The 16,439-nt window shown below is 38.7% G+C and overlaps 4 protein-coding genes across 4 annotated transcripts; 2 read left to right on the forward strand and 2 right to left on the reverse strand.

The window, feature by feature from the left end:
* Window positions 1–1,536: 1,536 nt before the first annotated feature.
* On the reverse strand, window positions 1,537–3,110 carry LOC117630088 (protein LURP-one-related 8). Its single transcript, XM_034362827.1, has 2 exons — window positions 2,729–3,110; window positions 1,537–2,490 (listed from the first exon to the last, which is right to left on the reverse strand). The coding sequence occupies exons 1-2, from the start codon at window positions 2,993–2,995 to the stop codon at window positions 2,086–2,088; spliced, it is 672 nt and encodes a 223-aa protein (XP_034218718.1). The 5' UTR covers window positions 2,996–3,110; the 3' UTR covers window positions 1,537–2,085.
* A 3,724-nt stretch (window positions 3,111–6,834) lies between these two features.
* On the reverse strand, window positions 6,835–8,307 carry LOC117630089 (50S ribosomal protein L17, chloroplastic). The gene is made up of 2 exons (XM_034362828.1): window positions 8,004–8,307; window positions 6,835–7,424 (listed from the first exon to the last, which is right to left on the reverse strand). The coding sequence occupies exons 1-2, from the start codon at window positions 8,260–8,262 to the stop codon at window positions 7,015–7,017; spliced, it is 669 nt and encodes a 222-aa protein (XP_034218719.1). The 5' UTR covers window positions 8,263–8,307; the 3' UTR covers window positions 6,835–7,014.
* A 238-nt stretch (window positions 8,308–8,545) lies between these two features.
* Window positions 8,546–11,811, forward strand: LOC117630086 (probable serine/threonine-protein kinase PBL8). The gene is made up of 5 exons (XM_034362824.1): window positions 8,546–9,032; window positions 9,121–9,594; window positions 9,684–9,820; window positions 9,936–10,059; window positions 11,201–11,811. Exons 1-5 carry the CDS (start codon window positions 8,981–8,983, stop codon window positions 11,668–11,670), a joined length of 1,257 nt encoding a protein of 418 aa, XP_034218715.1. The 5' UTR covers window positions 8,546–8,980; the 3' UTR covers window positions 11,671–11,811.
* Window positions 11,812–13,242: 1,431 nt separating this feature from the next.
* LOC117630090 lies at window positions 13,243–14,087 on the forward strand. The gene is made up of 2 exons (XM_034362829.1): window positions 13,243–13,403; window positions 13,508–14,087. The coding sequence occupies exons 1-2, from the start codon at window positions 13,316–13,318 to the stop codon at window positions 13,831–13,833; spliced, it is 414 nt and encodes a 137-aa protein (XP_034218720.1). The 5' UTR covers window positions 13,243–13,315; the 3' UTR covers window positions 13,834–14,087.
* Window positions 14,088–16,439: the final 2,352 nt, after the last annotated feature.

Here is a 16,439-nt window from a genome sequence, read left to right on the forward strand (position 1 = left end):
AATTTGGTTGCCCCGAATGGAATATTCCAGAAGATACTCTTACAAGTCAAATTTCTAATTTATTAGTTAAACTTTGTCAAATTATTTGACTCCTTAAATCCATTTAACTACCGACGCAACTACATAATTAAAAATATTTTTTTTTTAAATGCATCAATTGAATTTTGAACATGATTTCTCTTCTATTTTTATACAAAAGATATTCTACTTTAATATAATCTAAACTACAGGAAGAGGAAATCAAACTCGAATATAGAACGGGGAGTACATCAGCTCTAACCAACTTAATTAATCCCATATATGTGAACATAATTTCTCTAGATACAAGTGTGTGCCTCGATTTTTTTATATAAATATTGATTGTTGCCTTGCCTTGTTGATGCTCCTTTGCTTCACTTAATTCAAGATATTAAACGACTTGATGGATCACCTAAACTTCAAAATATATATGTGTGTTTATAATATTGAAGTCTTTTTTCGGGATTTTGAATTACATTTTTTTTAGTAAATGAGTGAGTGAAGCAATGGAACATGCGTGCATATTGTTTAATGAGAAATTGTGTTAATTTTCATACGTGATGGCATGATAGGTTTATACTATGTAGCTGACTAAAACTCGAAAAGCTAATTTCTTGAATAATAGAAAGTCAGAAACTCCTTCTTTTATTTTTTTTTAAAAAAAGTCAGAAAATTAATCATTTTGATTGCATATAAGTTAAAGAAATGACTCATATTGAGCATGCTTTGACCTTAAGGAGATGCATGCATCTATCTAATGATTTCATTTGAAAGAGCATAAACAATATCCTTAATAATTTACTCCTAATTATAGAAATAAAAAATTTTAAAAACAAACTTACCAAATTTACTATGATGTCAAAAGCATACCGAAAGAAAGTATCTCGTTTGACAAACCAAAAAAAGAAAACGAAAATATCATACGGAAAGAAAAAGAAGAGAAAAAAAGGCTGCGATTTGAGTTAGGCCTTGGGATGGGCCTAAGCCCAATACGGCCAGTTGGGTTGATACTCTTCTAAGAAGAAGTTGGGGCATCGCATGCAAAAACTGTTTGTGAAATTCTATAGTGAGGGTCCGTTCATATGAACTTTTATATCAGCCACAAGATTATTTTATTAAACTTAAGTGAAGTTACTATTCAGATGAATTCTCTATGACTAATATGAAGGTCCACATCTACGATATACGCATGGACTCTCACCATAGCACAACTCAAAAGCGTTCTGCTTTGTTTTTGTTTGGGCTGAAGTATTTCATTTGAGTTGAACAAATATCATTTTAATTGGGCTTAAAATGGGGGCGCTAATAAGGCTTCAAGTTTGGGGATCCGACGGATGTGCTCCACTGAGCTCCTCTGATATCATGGTTCTCTTCTTCATGATATTATAGATCCATCTCTCAATTATAGGAGGTTATGATTTAGGTAAGATTAACGAATTCAAAATATCACATTGGTTATTGGTTTCAATCAATCATAATTGAACTTCATAAATTTTTTTGCTGTATTAACATATCCCATGTTGTAATTAAATATCTTCGGAAAGATATTCCAATAAGTTCAACTTTCAATACATAAAACAGGCAACAAGATATTCCTGTAAAAACTATTTGATCATACCAATCAGCTCTACATACATCACTACATGTTTCTGCTGAAAATTATTAACAATGGAAAACGTAAACCCACAATACCTTGCTGGAACGGAGGATTAGATGCAGAGAGAACCCAAAAAAAGAAAAGAGAAGTGTGTGGTTTCTAAATTATATTTACATCCCCACTTCGAAGCTTGGTTTTTTATATAAAAGGAAAAAACCAAGAGCTTCATTGATTTTTTCCGATTTTTTTTTTTTTTTTAAAGAGAGAAAAAAAAAAAAAAGTTCACGGGGGGAAGGCTGAGACACGACGCGATCGATGCTCAGACCCAAAAAAAGAAAAAGAAAAAGTAAAAGAAAAAGAAAAAGAAAAAGAGAATATTGGGATTGAGAATTTATAGGGGAAGAGGAGGGTGATTTGAATCCACCGAGGGGAAAAAGGTGGTTGACGAAATCAAATTGGTGACCGACCAATCAACTTGATCGCCGCGAAAACGACGACGTCCCGTACATCTGATCAAGCAAGATGACGAAGGCCATGGCCACCGACGTGTCGATCTCGGGCTGCACGATGAGGCGGAAGACGTCGACTCCGAGGGCAACTCCGCCTACGGCCGCCTCCTTCCTCTTGATCTCCGCTACCTTCCTCCTCTTGTTGTCGTACACCGCGCAGAACCGCTGCCCGTACGACCCTTCCACCTGATAGAGCATCGAGTTTTTGTTGTAATTTTTGGACGCGCCTTTGTCATTGTTGGAGGAGGTCACGTGCGCCAAACACTTGTTGTTGTTGAGGATACTCACGTTCTTCCTCACGCAGAACCTCGGGTTCACCGCCGTTTCTCCGTCGTACACCACCCAGTTGTCCCCCAAGCTCAGCCGCTGATATACCAAATAATATTTACGTATAATCATCAGCGACCAAACAAAGAAAGAACAAATTACTTACATACTAATATTTATGCACACATATTTTTTCAGTTTCTTTTTTTTGAAACACATATGTAAAAACATTCTATGTAACGTTTTATTTTACTACACCCACGTCATCAAATAAATTGAGAGTCTAGTAACATAATAGTTTCTGATGTATGTAATTTGTAAAGGTGTATGTATATACCTTGCGGCGGATGGTGAGGAGAGGCTTGCCGCAGGCGTCCATGAGGACGATCTCACCCTTGTGACCAGCCAAATAGTTGTCAACCCTAAAGACCAAGTTGCCCTTGTTGTCGAACACGGTGAAGCCATTGCAGTTGAGCAGCAAAGACTTCTTCCACACGGTCAGCACCGTCGCATCCTCCTGGTTGGAACCAGAAAGCTTGAGCCTCTCAGGCTCGTAGGCAAGGGCAATTTTGGCATTGGCAGCGTTTGGGTACACCTTTGTCATTTCTGGCCTTGCAAAAATCTCTGATGCTCCAAGCAGTAGCAGCAGAGCTCAGAAACCTAGAGTAGTAAAAGTCTTGTTTTTTTTTGGGTGTTTGAATGAATAAGTTTAAGAGACAAGTTGGCAAATATATATACACACAAACTAGATTCGGGGTTTGGGGTGGAAATGTGGGTGTGGTGAGCTTTCGTGGTCCAAAATGAAGGAGTGTAAAATAAGCGTTCAACTCGAACATGGGCGCACCCAATCAAAAGCACCGTCGTTTTGGGATAAAAAGTCGCACCACGAGTGCGCCACCAAAGTGTGACGTCACCCAAATTAACAAAATAAAATAAACAAATACGAATGGAAATAAACGGATAGGATGAGAGAGGTGGCTGATCTTCCTACCGTACGATGCAACATGACATGGAATATATTATTTGTAAATATATTTTTCTCATAATTAGATAGGGGAGGGCTATCTTTATTCTTTACTTCTAAGCCAATAAAAAATTATTTCAATTATTTCAATTATTTCAATTATTTCAATTATTTAATTATTTGGGTCGTATAAAAAAATAAATTATATTTTGTGGTTGTCGACCAATTTGTGGTGGAAAGAAGAGACGCCTGTCATTTGTTTCGCCAGAGATATTTCCTATGCTTGTTAATTATCATTTTATTTATTTAAATTATCATGTTTAATTCTCCTAATGATGCAAGTAATTAGTTTAATTAAAGTGATAACGATGCCCATTGGCTAGGGCGGTTTGTGCGACCCAGACTGAGCCAATTAATAAGTGGAAGACATCGGACTTTTTCTATGAATTAAATTATTTATTTATTTATTCCGAACAAGATATATTTGAAAATTCAGAAATTCAATGGACAGATTTGTTTATGTTTGTTTCCATCCATTTCAATTCAGCATCTATATCCAATGATGGTCCCCAAATTATATGGAAAAGAAAATATCAAACGCTTCCGGATGGCTTCTTTCTTAATGTATTTTTCTGTGCTTGCAAGCCAAATAACCTTTCGTCTAGCCAATGGGTTAGGGCCGCAACGTACTCCCTTAGCATAATATTTAATTCCCGATACGAGAAGAAGCTATGTTGTCAATTCAGTCTGAATCATTATTGAGTATGACAATGTTTAAATACATAATTAACATTGATAGTAACATATGACAAGAGGATGTTACCATCCTCCACACTTAATGAACTATTTTTTTGCCACAACATGCAAGTAATTTTGTCTTGTATTTCTAATTTATAGGCAAGTAGGGAGTTTATACTAAAAATTGAATTTTCTCTTTTGTTTTTGGCCGTATTATAATATAATGCAATACGTGAATATCTCACCAATTCCTCATAACCAATCGTGGAACATATAATTCATTAAAAGAGAAAGAAAAAAAAAAAAAAAAAAAAAAAAAACCCTTGCAAGCACGGGGGCCGCCCATGCAAAGTTTTTTGGACCGACACCAAAGACCAAACATTTAAATCAAAGTTAATAGGTTTGGTGAAAGTTACAACTAGGCCCCAACAAGAGCAAAAGACTTGTGGCTGTGGGGGATCAAAATTCCACAGTAGAATCCGCGTTTATAATCATGGCTTTTCTCTGGCGTTGTGGGTAGCTGGGGGTTGTAATCAGTAAAAGGAGGAATTTGCAATTGATTTTTTTTTTTTCAAATCTTTTATATACTTGATATTGGAAAAGGAGAAAACTTAGAATCCCGAGTGCAATATCTAAATTTTTTTTAATCACTTGGACTACAAATTTTATGCGATTTTTTTAAACTACCAAAAATGAATATGAATATTGTGGATCTGGATAGAATGCATAAAGGAGTTGAAATTGTGAAAAAGGAGGTGGAGAGAGAAGACAGCTTCACGCTGAGAGGGACTTGCACATGAGAGTGGTGATGGGCTCCGAGTGAAAGGACCCCAAATTCCCCACTTCCACCTACTCTTTGCTTTACTTTACCTAAACCTGAATCAATTCCAAATTCTATTCCAAAATCTCGAATTAATTATAAATTCCATTCCCAAACATGAATCAATCCACCAAACTACGTATGCCGTTGTGTTCCTGTTCCAAACAATCCACCTTTTTGCTGCCTTTTTGCTTTCAATGCCTATGCACCAGGACATCATAGGACTATAGCACAAGTAGAATGACCCTAGTCGTGAAGTAAAACTTCCATGTCATTGTCACTGGATACGCGCTTTCTCTACCTCACTTATTACCTAATTCAAGTGGTGGAGTAAAACTTCATTGTCACGAGAATATGTCTACTTTCTCAATTTTACTAATTACGTAAGTTATGTGATGAGTGAGATATAAAGTGCGTGAATACATCGTAACGTGTAAGTAAGTTATTCGGAAAACAAAGAGTTAGAATTAGACTACGTCAATGGTTAGATTCTTTCTCCTCCGTTGTATACAAAAGACCAATTTATGAGAGTGCCCAACCCATCCCTATATCTCCCGAGCTGTTACATCCAAAGATTCAATTGTCATGTATCATAAATGCTCGCCGGACTTCCTCATAATTCTAGAGTTTTCTATTTTGGTCAGACACAGAACACAAACAAGAACAATTCCAAGGTTATACTTGTCAAAGCCTAACATTGTTGTTTTGTTTTGTTTTATAAATGTTTTCACATTAATAGTAATACTAATAAGTGGATGATAATGACACAAATACTTTGGTTCGTATTTATATATTTTGATGTGCTGTCGAACAGGAAGGAGAGAGATGATGAACCACCATGGGAAAATATCACACCGGCCCTCATGTTTCATATGGTCCAAGGGTTGGCCGACTAAACGAGAAAACAACAACGTGCAGCAAAACTCAAGTCAAACAGGCAATTTAGAGAGTATCAGATTTTCATGCGCTGAGAGGGACTAAAGGTCTCTCAACTTTCGTATTGGAGATGAGCACGTTTTTAGTCACTTGAGTCCATTGATTGTCAAGAATGAGAGAGGACATGATAACTTTTCATCCCAACCAAAATGGCCATCTACAAACAACTCAAGAGGTGTGTTTTAACCGATCACACACTGTCACGTGAAAAATTTATCACACATGATATGACGTGATTGGTCAAAGATAACAAAATAATGATGTCCCCGTTTCGCCCAAGTAGAGTGTTTATTGTGTTTTACACCCTGTCAACATATGTAGCTAGACTTTGAGCACAAAGCAGAAAAGTGGTCTTCCCACACGCACAAATATGCAGGCGTGTTTTACTTACTCTTCCAGAGGCGGAAATATGAACAGAAAGCATACAAAACTAGGCGCAAAGCACTTCATTTCTTTTCGATAGGTAAAATAGTTCACTATATATCTTCAGAAAGCACTTTGTAAAAACTCTCTTTTCCCTTCCAATCCCAATCCTGGCACTGGGGCAAGAATTTTCCACCATGGATAACTAGTTCTAACCAAGCAAAAGTAGAAACATATTGATCAAATAAAGAGTTTTGAATGGTATGAACCAGAAAAGTAAAAGAAAGAGTTTTGACTTGGAAAATTGATCTAATTTAGCTAACATAAAGACTGGTAAACATTAGTTTAATCAAGGAAGAAGAGTTCATATAAAACAGCACTACCCCTAATGGTCTATGTTTTGTAAAATTTCTGATACTCAAAGTAGACATGCACAAGATATAGCTTCTGTAGAAATATTTTCAAGCTAAGAGAGTCGTGAGAAGGCACACCTAAATTTATATAGGCAAAATTCCAGGTGATAGGAATACAATGTAAATGAATCATCGTAGATGAAGGGAAAAATTATATTGAGATGGATGATTTATAATTTTATAGCACAATGATGGGAAAGGAACAGAAATTCAAATCTCAAATATACGGTTGCAATGCATATCTGATTAAGATTTAAAGCCATTAACTATTCATACAATGCAATCCCAGCATGATGAACAAAAGGAAAAGATTTGGAACCAATGTCTAAATTAGAATCGACACGAACTCAGACCCGCACAAGTTCAAAATTGACATGATTTTTTCAGACCTACACAAGTTCAATGTATGCCATGGGTGCATTGTCCCCTCGCCTTGGCAGTGTTCTAATAATTCTTGTATAACCACCATTTCTTTCCCCATATCTGTCAGGTACCTCCGCAAACAAGGCATGGACAATCTGCTTTTCATAGATGAAGCCCAGAGCCTGTCTCCTCTTATGAAGGGTTCCATTCTTGGCCAGTGTGATCATTTTGTCAACGTACTTCCTCATTGCACTTGCCCTTGCTCGAGTTGTCTTGATGCGGCCATGTTTAAGGAGCTGAGTAGTGAGGCCTCGCAGAAGTGCTTTCCGTTGGTCAGGAGGCCTGTTGAGCTTAGGGACTTTCCTGCCATGTCTCATTGCCAAAATTCGGCCACCATTATCAATAATGGTGAAGTTATGCTCAAAACTTGTATACTCTGCAAGAAGATAGATAAAATAACTTAAGGGTTTTGCAAGGTCAGTGACATAAACAACAAATGATGGAAAACATATCTCAAAGATGTATGACATATAAGTTACTCTTGCATAAATGTGAGAGCAATTAATCTCAGGATGAAAGTAATCGCGGGTCGCGGAGGGTGGGCGAGGGGTCGTCCGGCGGTCGACTCGTGAGAGAGAGAGAGAGAGAGAGAGAGAGAGAGAGAGAGAGAGAGAGAGAGAGCAGGTTTTCTTTAAAGTCAGGAAATAAAAAATAAATAAATAAAAAGACCCAGGCGCCCAGACCCGCCTAGGCCGATTTTTCGAACACTGCATCTGAATTATATGGTTGAAATGAAAATAGAACACTAGAGGTTACTTTGGAAGGTCATGAAAACAGAACACATACACATATATACAAAGGTACAAACTTCTACTCAAATAACACACAAAGATGCACAATTTCACTCCCACACTGGAACCCAAATGCCTCCACCTCCATTTATACCCCTCTAATTCATCAACAGCAGAAAATTTAACAACAAACCCAAATGAAGTGATGGAGAAAAGAGTGATACCGGAGAGGCCAAGCGAGAGCAGGGGATTTAGGGGAGAGAGACCAGTGAAGGACCCAAATTGGGGTTTGTGGAGAGACTGGTTGAGGCTGACGCTGAGGCGCAGGCTCCGATGCCCGCATGGTGAAGAAGATGAGGATGCAGAAGCCGTACACCTATCTGGTGTTGAAGGCAGCGCCGACCTCAGAGACGCCATGCTCCATCTGCTGCTAACACTTTCCACTGTTCCAGTTGCCGTTGCCAACGCCATTGCCATCGCCATTCCCAAACCATACAAAACAGAGTCTTTTGCTCCTCTTCTTTTCCCAAATCTCTTATCTATGAGCCATGGATTCTGGACAAGGCCATAGGAAAAGTGGGTAGTAGGTAGTGGGTTAGGGCTTTTCTTGAGGCCCAAGATCAAATCTTTTCAATTTGGGCCTTTCTAAAAATCTTTGCCCCAATTGGCCAAAACAATAAAATCTATCTGGTACTAATATTATAAAGAGAGAGGTACATAATTGGAAGTAAAAAGTGGTCCCCACAGACAGTAACAACAACAAAGAGGAGGGAGGAGAAGATCCACAGCCGCAGGTCCATCGCCATCACGGCTCTCATCACAGAGTTTAAGGAGAGAAAGAGGGCAGGCCAGGTTTTAAAGTTTGAACCTTGCAGAAGTGCCACTTGGAGAAGGAAACTAGGATTTTCTTTACCTTTTTATGCTCTACTGTTTGTACTTAAAAGCGTTATTTCTTTTGCTTCCTCGTAGTTAAATACGAATTACTTACTAATTGAGTGCTAAGCACAGTGAGAGAGAGGGAGAGAGAAAGAGAGAGAGAAAGAGGAAGAAGATAAAAAGCTGGGAAAAAGTTGAGAGGCGGAGGAGAAAGCCACTGAAGAATGAAACTCTGCACCACCAGCAGAGTCGGAGCACAACTTCATCATCACCAGCTTTGGCTTTCACTTACTGCTTCTGCTTGTAACGGTCAAATTCAGTCAAGATGGGAAATTGTGGGACGAGGGAGGAATCAGCTGTGGTAACGAATGCTCAAGGTGCGTGCTTGTTCGGGTCTCAGAATCCAGATCTTTCTATATTTGTGTTGTGATTTTCAGCTAAGCTTGCAGCTTTTTGATTGAGCAGTTCAGCAGCTGAGCACTCTGTCTTCGTCAGTGAAGAACGGCGAGAAGAAGCAGAATCACAGCCGTTCGATTTCAGATCTGAGCGATCCTTCAACCCCACGCAACTTCGAGGACGCGCGGAAGAATGCGGTGCTGTACACGCACGTCATCGCCTTCACCCTCTTCGAGCTCGAGACCATCACCAAGAGCTTCCGCTCCGACTACATTTTGGGGGAAGGTGGGTTCGGGACTGTGTACAAAGGCTACATTGACGAGAATGTGAGGGTTGGGCTCAAGTCTCTGCCCGTCGCCGTCAAGGTCCTCAACAAGGAGGGCCTTCAGGGCCACCGCGAATGGCTGACGGAGGTCAACTTTCTCGGTCAGCTCCGCCATCCCAATCTCGTGAAATTGATTGGATATTGTTGCGAGGACGATCACAGATTGCTTGTTTACGAGTTCATGTTTCGAGGGAGCCTTGAGAATCACTTGTTCCGGAGTAATTGAGCTCATAATCTTACAAATTTTGGATTTTTTTGATGGTTTTTGTTGTTGTTGTTGCTAATTTAAATTTGGTGGGGATTTTAGAGGCAACTGTTCCATTGTCGTGGGGAACCAGGATGATGATTGCTCTGGGAGCTGCCAAGGGACTTGCTTTTCTTCACAATGCTGAAAGGCCAGTTATTTACCGGGACTTCAAGACTTCTAATATCTTGTTGGACTCTGTAAGTGGTGTTTCTTGAGTTTTTAGATTCCACAAGTTAATTTCTCTGTTAAATTTTTTGACTTTGTGATGACATGCAAGCTGCTATTAGTCTTACTGGTTGCATGGGTTTGCAGGATTATGCTGCCAAGCTCTCTGATTTTGGGCTTGCTAAAGCTGGACCCCAAGGGGATGAAACCCATGTATCAACTCGGGTTATGGGTACCTATGGATATGCAGCCCCTGAATATGTAATGACTGGTATGGCATTCTTACGTGTTGGATATGCTTGATTCAGAGCTTATGCAGTAGCTTGAACATCATGAGTCTTCTAATTGAATTAGTCAAGTGGGAAACAATCTGACTGCTTCCTATAGAAAAATTGCCAACAAGTATCACCAGTATTAGTATCATTTGAGGAATATTCTGCCATAATTCTCTGCTTGCTATGGAAGTATGTTGTAAGCTTATATTTTCAAATTGTCTTTCGCCCTTTCACTAGTGACAGATCGAGTAAGAATTTTAGATTAAATGGTTTTAAAAGAGGAAGGCTGCACCTGGTATGGTAATGCCAAAGCAGGCTCTTGGGTGAAGGGGAGATCTAGAGATTGAGTAGCTCTTCTTGTGATGAACATGAGCAATAGTGCTTGATGGTCAAAGAGTTTCAACACTGCTTCAGAGAATGACACCTACGTTTACAGTATTCTGAATGCTTGGATGCAGTGCATTTCTGTTTAAATCTTTTCATAAATGCTTGGCTTCTATAGCAACTGGAAATTGAATTCATATAATCTTGACAGCTCCAATGCAATTTCTGTTAAAATATTGTCATAAATGCTTGCCTTCTATAAAATCTGGACTTGAATACATGGATTCTTGGCAGCTTCAATACACATTCTGTTCAAATCTTTTCATAAATGCTACATTAAGGAGTTATCAGCTTATGGATGAGGTGTAGAAGTATTAAGTCATTTTTCATTTAGCTTGGAATCCTAAACCTTAAGCTACACAGACAAATATGGTACACATGCAACGACTCTAATTAGTAACTTAAATAAGTAAGGAATAGAACAGTCCCCCTTTTATATGTTTTGTTCTTGACTCGCAAGGTTTTGGATTTCAAATGCATTTTATTATTGAAGTGACGAGTGACTTGCAGATTGGAACTTGAGAGTATTGCGATGCATGACTACCCTGTTTTCTCTGTTCTGTAACTCACTGATTAAAAGTTTTTCTCCAAGGTCCTCTTCTTATCTTCAAAATTGTATGTATGAACAAATGAAGAAATGCTGACCTTTGCTGTGTGTCTAGTTTTGTTGTTCACATAGTGTAGGAATATTAATTTGCATGTATACACGCTTATGTGCTGCTCTTCTGAATCAAATCCTTATGAAATGGGCAGGCCACCTGACTGCCAGGAGTGATGTATACAGCTTTGGAGTCGTTCTCCTTGAGCTTTTGACAGGAAGGAGATCTGTTGACAAGACGAGACCGAGCAAGGAGCAGAACTTGGTAGATTGGGCACGGCCAAAACTGAACGACAAGAGAAAGTTGCTACAAATAATTGACCCTAGGCTGGATAATCAGTACTCAGTTAGGGCAGCACAGAAAGCCTGCAGCTTGGCATACTATTGTCTCAGCCAAAACCCCAAAGCAAGGCCCTTAATGAGTGATGTAGTTGAAACTCTAGAGCCTCTACAAAGTTGTAACGAACCAAGTGAATCATCAACGGGTGGACCATTTGCGATGAGCAGAATCCCTGAGTATCGAATGCATCACAGGTTTCCTAACAATGTAGGTCCAGGTGCTGTTTGTCGATCCCCCAACCCAAACTATTCGCCAGGAGGTCCTGCAGCATGCAGAGTTAGATGAGAATGTCATCTATATGTATACATGTTTGTACTTTGTATGCGTTATCCCCCGACCTTTTTTTGCAATGACAGAATTTGCTTGTTAAATTATGGATGCATATGTCATTGTTTTCCATATACATAGGGTTGCCGTGTTCCTCTACCTTTTGTCATCGTTTCTGTTTGACACCTGCTTGTATTTAGGTTTGGTCATGCTTTTGCGGCTATGGAAGTTGCATGTTGAAAGCCCCATGTTAAACTCGCGCTGTGTGATTTCCCCCCTTCTAATGAGGGAAAAAACAGAGCAGGCGTCTGTTGAGAATTGAATGTAAAAACTCAAGCCCACCTTAATTCCTAAAAGGAGGTGTCAATGTGTCATTATGTTCAAAGGTCATAGTTCGTCCATAATTATGATAATTAACAATATTAGGACTTAATTGTGACATCCCGGGATCGGCTCCGTCATAGTACGATATTGTCCGCGTTGGGCCTCCCTTTCTGCCCTCACTGTTTTGTTTCTGAGAACTCATGAGCAACTTCCCAATTGGTCACCCATCCTGTGGGATTGCTCTAGCCCCAACTCGCTTAACTTCGGAGTTCTTATGATTCCGAAGCCAGTGAGCTCCCAAAATGCCTCGTGCTAGATGGAGTATACATATAAAGCACATCACCCCCTCTCCGTTGGTCGATGTGAGATATTGTCCGCTTTGGGCCCCCTATCTGCCCTCACGGTTTTGTTTCTGGGAATTCACTAGCAACTTCCCAGTAGGTCACCAATCTTGGGATTGCTCTAGCCCCAACTCGCTTAACTTCGGAGTTCCTATGACTCCGAAGCCAGTGAGCTCCCAAAAAGCCTTGTGCTAGATAGAGGCGGGCATGTACATATAAGACACATCACCCCCTTTCCGTTGATCGATGTGAGATGTTACATTAATCCTAAATCAAGTGTAATTTCTTAATAAAAAAGGCACTATTTCTTAGTAATTAGTTTTATGATTTTGATTTCCGTATTTTGTTACTTTCTTATTTCCAAGTGTTCGCCTATTTGTGGATAATTCTTGGTGCATAAGTTGAATAATCAACAGAATTAGGAACTTAAGTGTAACTGTTATATGCATGGGTTTGTAACTTAAGTGACCTAGACGTGGGGTTCATTTCCCCTTCCTCCAATACCGATTGTAAAAAATTAAAATCAGTATTAGAACACCAAGGATCCTTACCACCAACCGCCCACCCCACCACACAACACCACCCCCCCCCCCCCTTCTCTCCCTTTCTTCCTTCCATGCCCCTTCAGCTAGGGTTCATGGGCATCAATATTAGAAACTTAATTAGATCCCTTTTTTTTTTTTCCTTATCTCCAAGTTTACTTGTTTCAAAAATTTTCTTAAGAAAATCTTGTCCACAATAATTGGGTCGGATCTTGATGATGATTCCATAATGTCCTGCTATATATTACCATACAGTCTGAGACCCTAAACAGAAAAGAAAAAAACCGTTCTCATTGACCCTCTTCCTCTTAAAAAAAATCTCCTGTCCACTGCTTTCCACCACACAAAAATTTATTCGCCCACCTCTTTCTCTCTCTCTCTCCCTCTCTCTCTCTCTCTCTGTGGTTTCTCCCTGGCGGCTAGCTACTGTTGTGTCTGCATGTTTGCTTGGTTGACATGGACGACCTCACAAACAGTAAAAATCCCATAAAACTAGTGCCTTTTCTAATCTTCACCGCCCTATTAGCCATCACTCCTGCAATTGGTAAGTAACTTATTTTTCTGTACAACTTTCAAATTTTTTTTTTTTGTGGTCAAGACTCTTCAACTTTCAATTCAATCATTCACCGTTAAATACATGATGCGCAGCGGCAGGATCTCATGCGGACGGGTATCAGCCGATACCAAACCAACCAGCCGGGACATTGCAGCCCGTCGGCACGACGGAGTATAGGCTATTGATCGACGTGTTAAAAGCTCCTCCTCATGATCATGATGATATACAGCGGCGGCAGAGGCGGCGGCGGCTGGCGCCGTACCAGCTGTGCTTGCTGTGCAAGTGCTGCTCGTCCACCACGTGCACCTCCATGCCCTGCTGCTTCGGCATCAACTGCCAGCTTCCCAATAAGCCCTTTGGCGTCTGTGCTTTCGTCCCCAGGACCTGCAACTGCACCAATTGCACAACTTCTGTTTAAAGCTTAATAGCTTTTCTTCTTCCCTTTGAAATTATATTTAGCTCTCTCTCTCTTCTTTTCTTTGAAATTATTGTTATTGTTAATTTGAAACTGGTGGGTTTTGAGCCGATGGCTAAAAAACAAATGATGACAACCTTGCAGTGTCAGAGAGCTCTGCAAATTATTCGATGTTTAGAAATCTTAAATCAATAACGTCGACCTTCTTTCTCTTGTGTTCTTGTATAAAAATATCATCTTTGAAACACCCCACGTGGGCAACTTGGCTGTATAATAATATATCCTTCAATATATTTCTGCGTACTTATATATATGCATCGATCCACGCCCATCACATATATTCTTGCTTTGCTCATCATATCATGTATTTTATTAGTGTTCTTGAGTTTGAGTTTTTCTCGGGTTAGGTCAATTGGTTATAGCAGTGAGTCAGTGATTTCGTCTCCTTGCATTCACATTCGAGTACTTATAAATTAGATTAATTTAGAGAATTCAGGTTATTGCTTGTATATTATATAAATAATGTTCTTAAGCTAATATGTTGGCAACTTGTTTGCAGAAACCCCATGAAAATGTATGTACAAGTCAAACCTCTTGAATTGAAGGACTGTCAAACTCTTGGAAATTAATGTGGAGAAATCATGTTGTGGGGAAACCCCTTTCACATGTTTAGTTATGATGAATTTTCTTACCCTCCAAAAAAGAAAAAAAAAGTAACATAAGAATACAAAGATTTTTTGAAAAAATTTCTTGATTGGAAAGAGAATACATTTGAATTTGTAACATATTCATCTTCTTCTACAACATTTGAATTTGAAATGGGCCCGTTAGTTTATGTTCTGACCACAGAAGAAAGACAACATATTGTACCTTTCGTCCTTAAAAAAACAAGAAACCCCAAAATAATCTTGATGCGTATGTGGTCATTGAGCCTTGATTCTTAACTTGACTAATGAATCTTAATGGGATGACGAAGACCATGTATTGATAATTTAAAGTAAGTGGGAGAGTCGTTCAATTAATTTTCTGGGTGATTTCCTCAGCTAATGCCAGAGGCAGAAGACCTCAATTATCCATTTCTTTGTCCATATACCGTCGTGTTCCTTTCGAAAGCAACTTTGTACAAGGACTTTGCTGCCACTATTTATTTTAATTTTAATTTTAATTCTAGTTTAATTTGGCACCACTCATTTCATCAATGAAAGAAAATTTATAACAAAAATTTATTAGTATATATTCTCATAGGGATAATGCGAATTAGTGTACGTTTGTGTGCTAATTAACAACATTATCTCTCATATTCCATCTCCCTTCCTTTTCCCTAAAGTTTTTTGTTAATCCAAATGAATAAGGGTATTATGCTTAATTAATTACTGGAATACTCTAAATGTCAGCTCTCGATGTCACTAGCGCAAATTCTTACTCCTCCCTCCCACTCTCTCTCCCATCAGCATCACCACACTGAGAAAAGTTAACTAAAAACTAATCAAAACGATTACTAAAATTAACAACCACCAGAACGAAGTGATGTCTCAATCAAATATGTCACCTGAGGGCTGATATTCTTGTAACCTTGATTAATAAGTGGCTGGATAATGGTGTAATTAATTTACTTAATTTGAAATAGGGTGCTGTTTTACCATATATTTTATGCCCGCCCACGAACATCTTTAAAATAATGCTACGTAATATCCACTATTAGTAGTAAAACGGTCGTTAATCGTTATCTGCATTGCCGCTATTACTTAATCGGCGTTCTTTTTAATTTTTTTTCTTGTTCATGTAAAGAATAGGATGATCTAATCTAACTCAATACCTAACTTGATGAAGCTTTTCGAGGTTTCGATGGTTATGTTAATGTTAATTAATTAGGGCCACTCACATAAATATATATATAATTCGCATTTTGCATATGTCTTAATCTAATCTTATAGAGGAACTGATCCAACCCTTTTTAATTTGTGTGTCTGCATAGTCATACCACTATTGCTTTACCACAGGCGTGAGTTCATGATTTTCTGGTCATGATGAGACAGAACTAGTTAATCCATTCCCATAATATGCCACGTACAAAAATAAGAGGAAAGTGCCATTTCATTTAAATAAGACTATATGTATTATCGACTTATTCAAGCGGTGAGTTCTATGATATCTGCAAGCTTGTATGTACTCTTAGGTCTCGTTTGGTGGCTCAGTCTAAATCGAACTAATGTGCTAATTGTTATTTGGTGATATACTTGTAAATTTCATTTAGAGGAATAAAACTCATAAGGACTGGTTTGAACTTAATTCCAATTCAGTCTTGATTGAGCCACCAAAAGAGACTTGCTTTACATTAACCTATGTCATACATATTCAGATGAGGTTGTGAATTCTAGCTTGTATTCTTGTAGGATAGTTCACCTTTTTCACAATGTATATCTTCTCCCTTTTGAACTTTCCATATTAGTAAAAAGACATCATCTTCTTTTCATGTTACTAATACTATGGTATAAACATTGATGCTTAATTAAAAAGTATATTTTAGTGGATAGGAACTCATTGGAGAGAAGCCGGATTTATGTGTATGGGCTACATATATAGATGGCTGCTTATCACCTAACTCGGTC

The sequence above is a fragment of the Prunus dulcis genome, chromosome 6 (assembly GCF_902201215.1).
Source record: "Prunus dulcis chromosome 6, ALMONDv2, whole genome shotgun sequence".
Classification (NCBI taxonomy): domain Eukaryota; kingdom Viridiplantae; phylum Streptophyta; class Magnoliopsida; order Rosales; family Rosaceae; genus Prunus; species Prunus dulcis.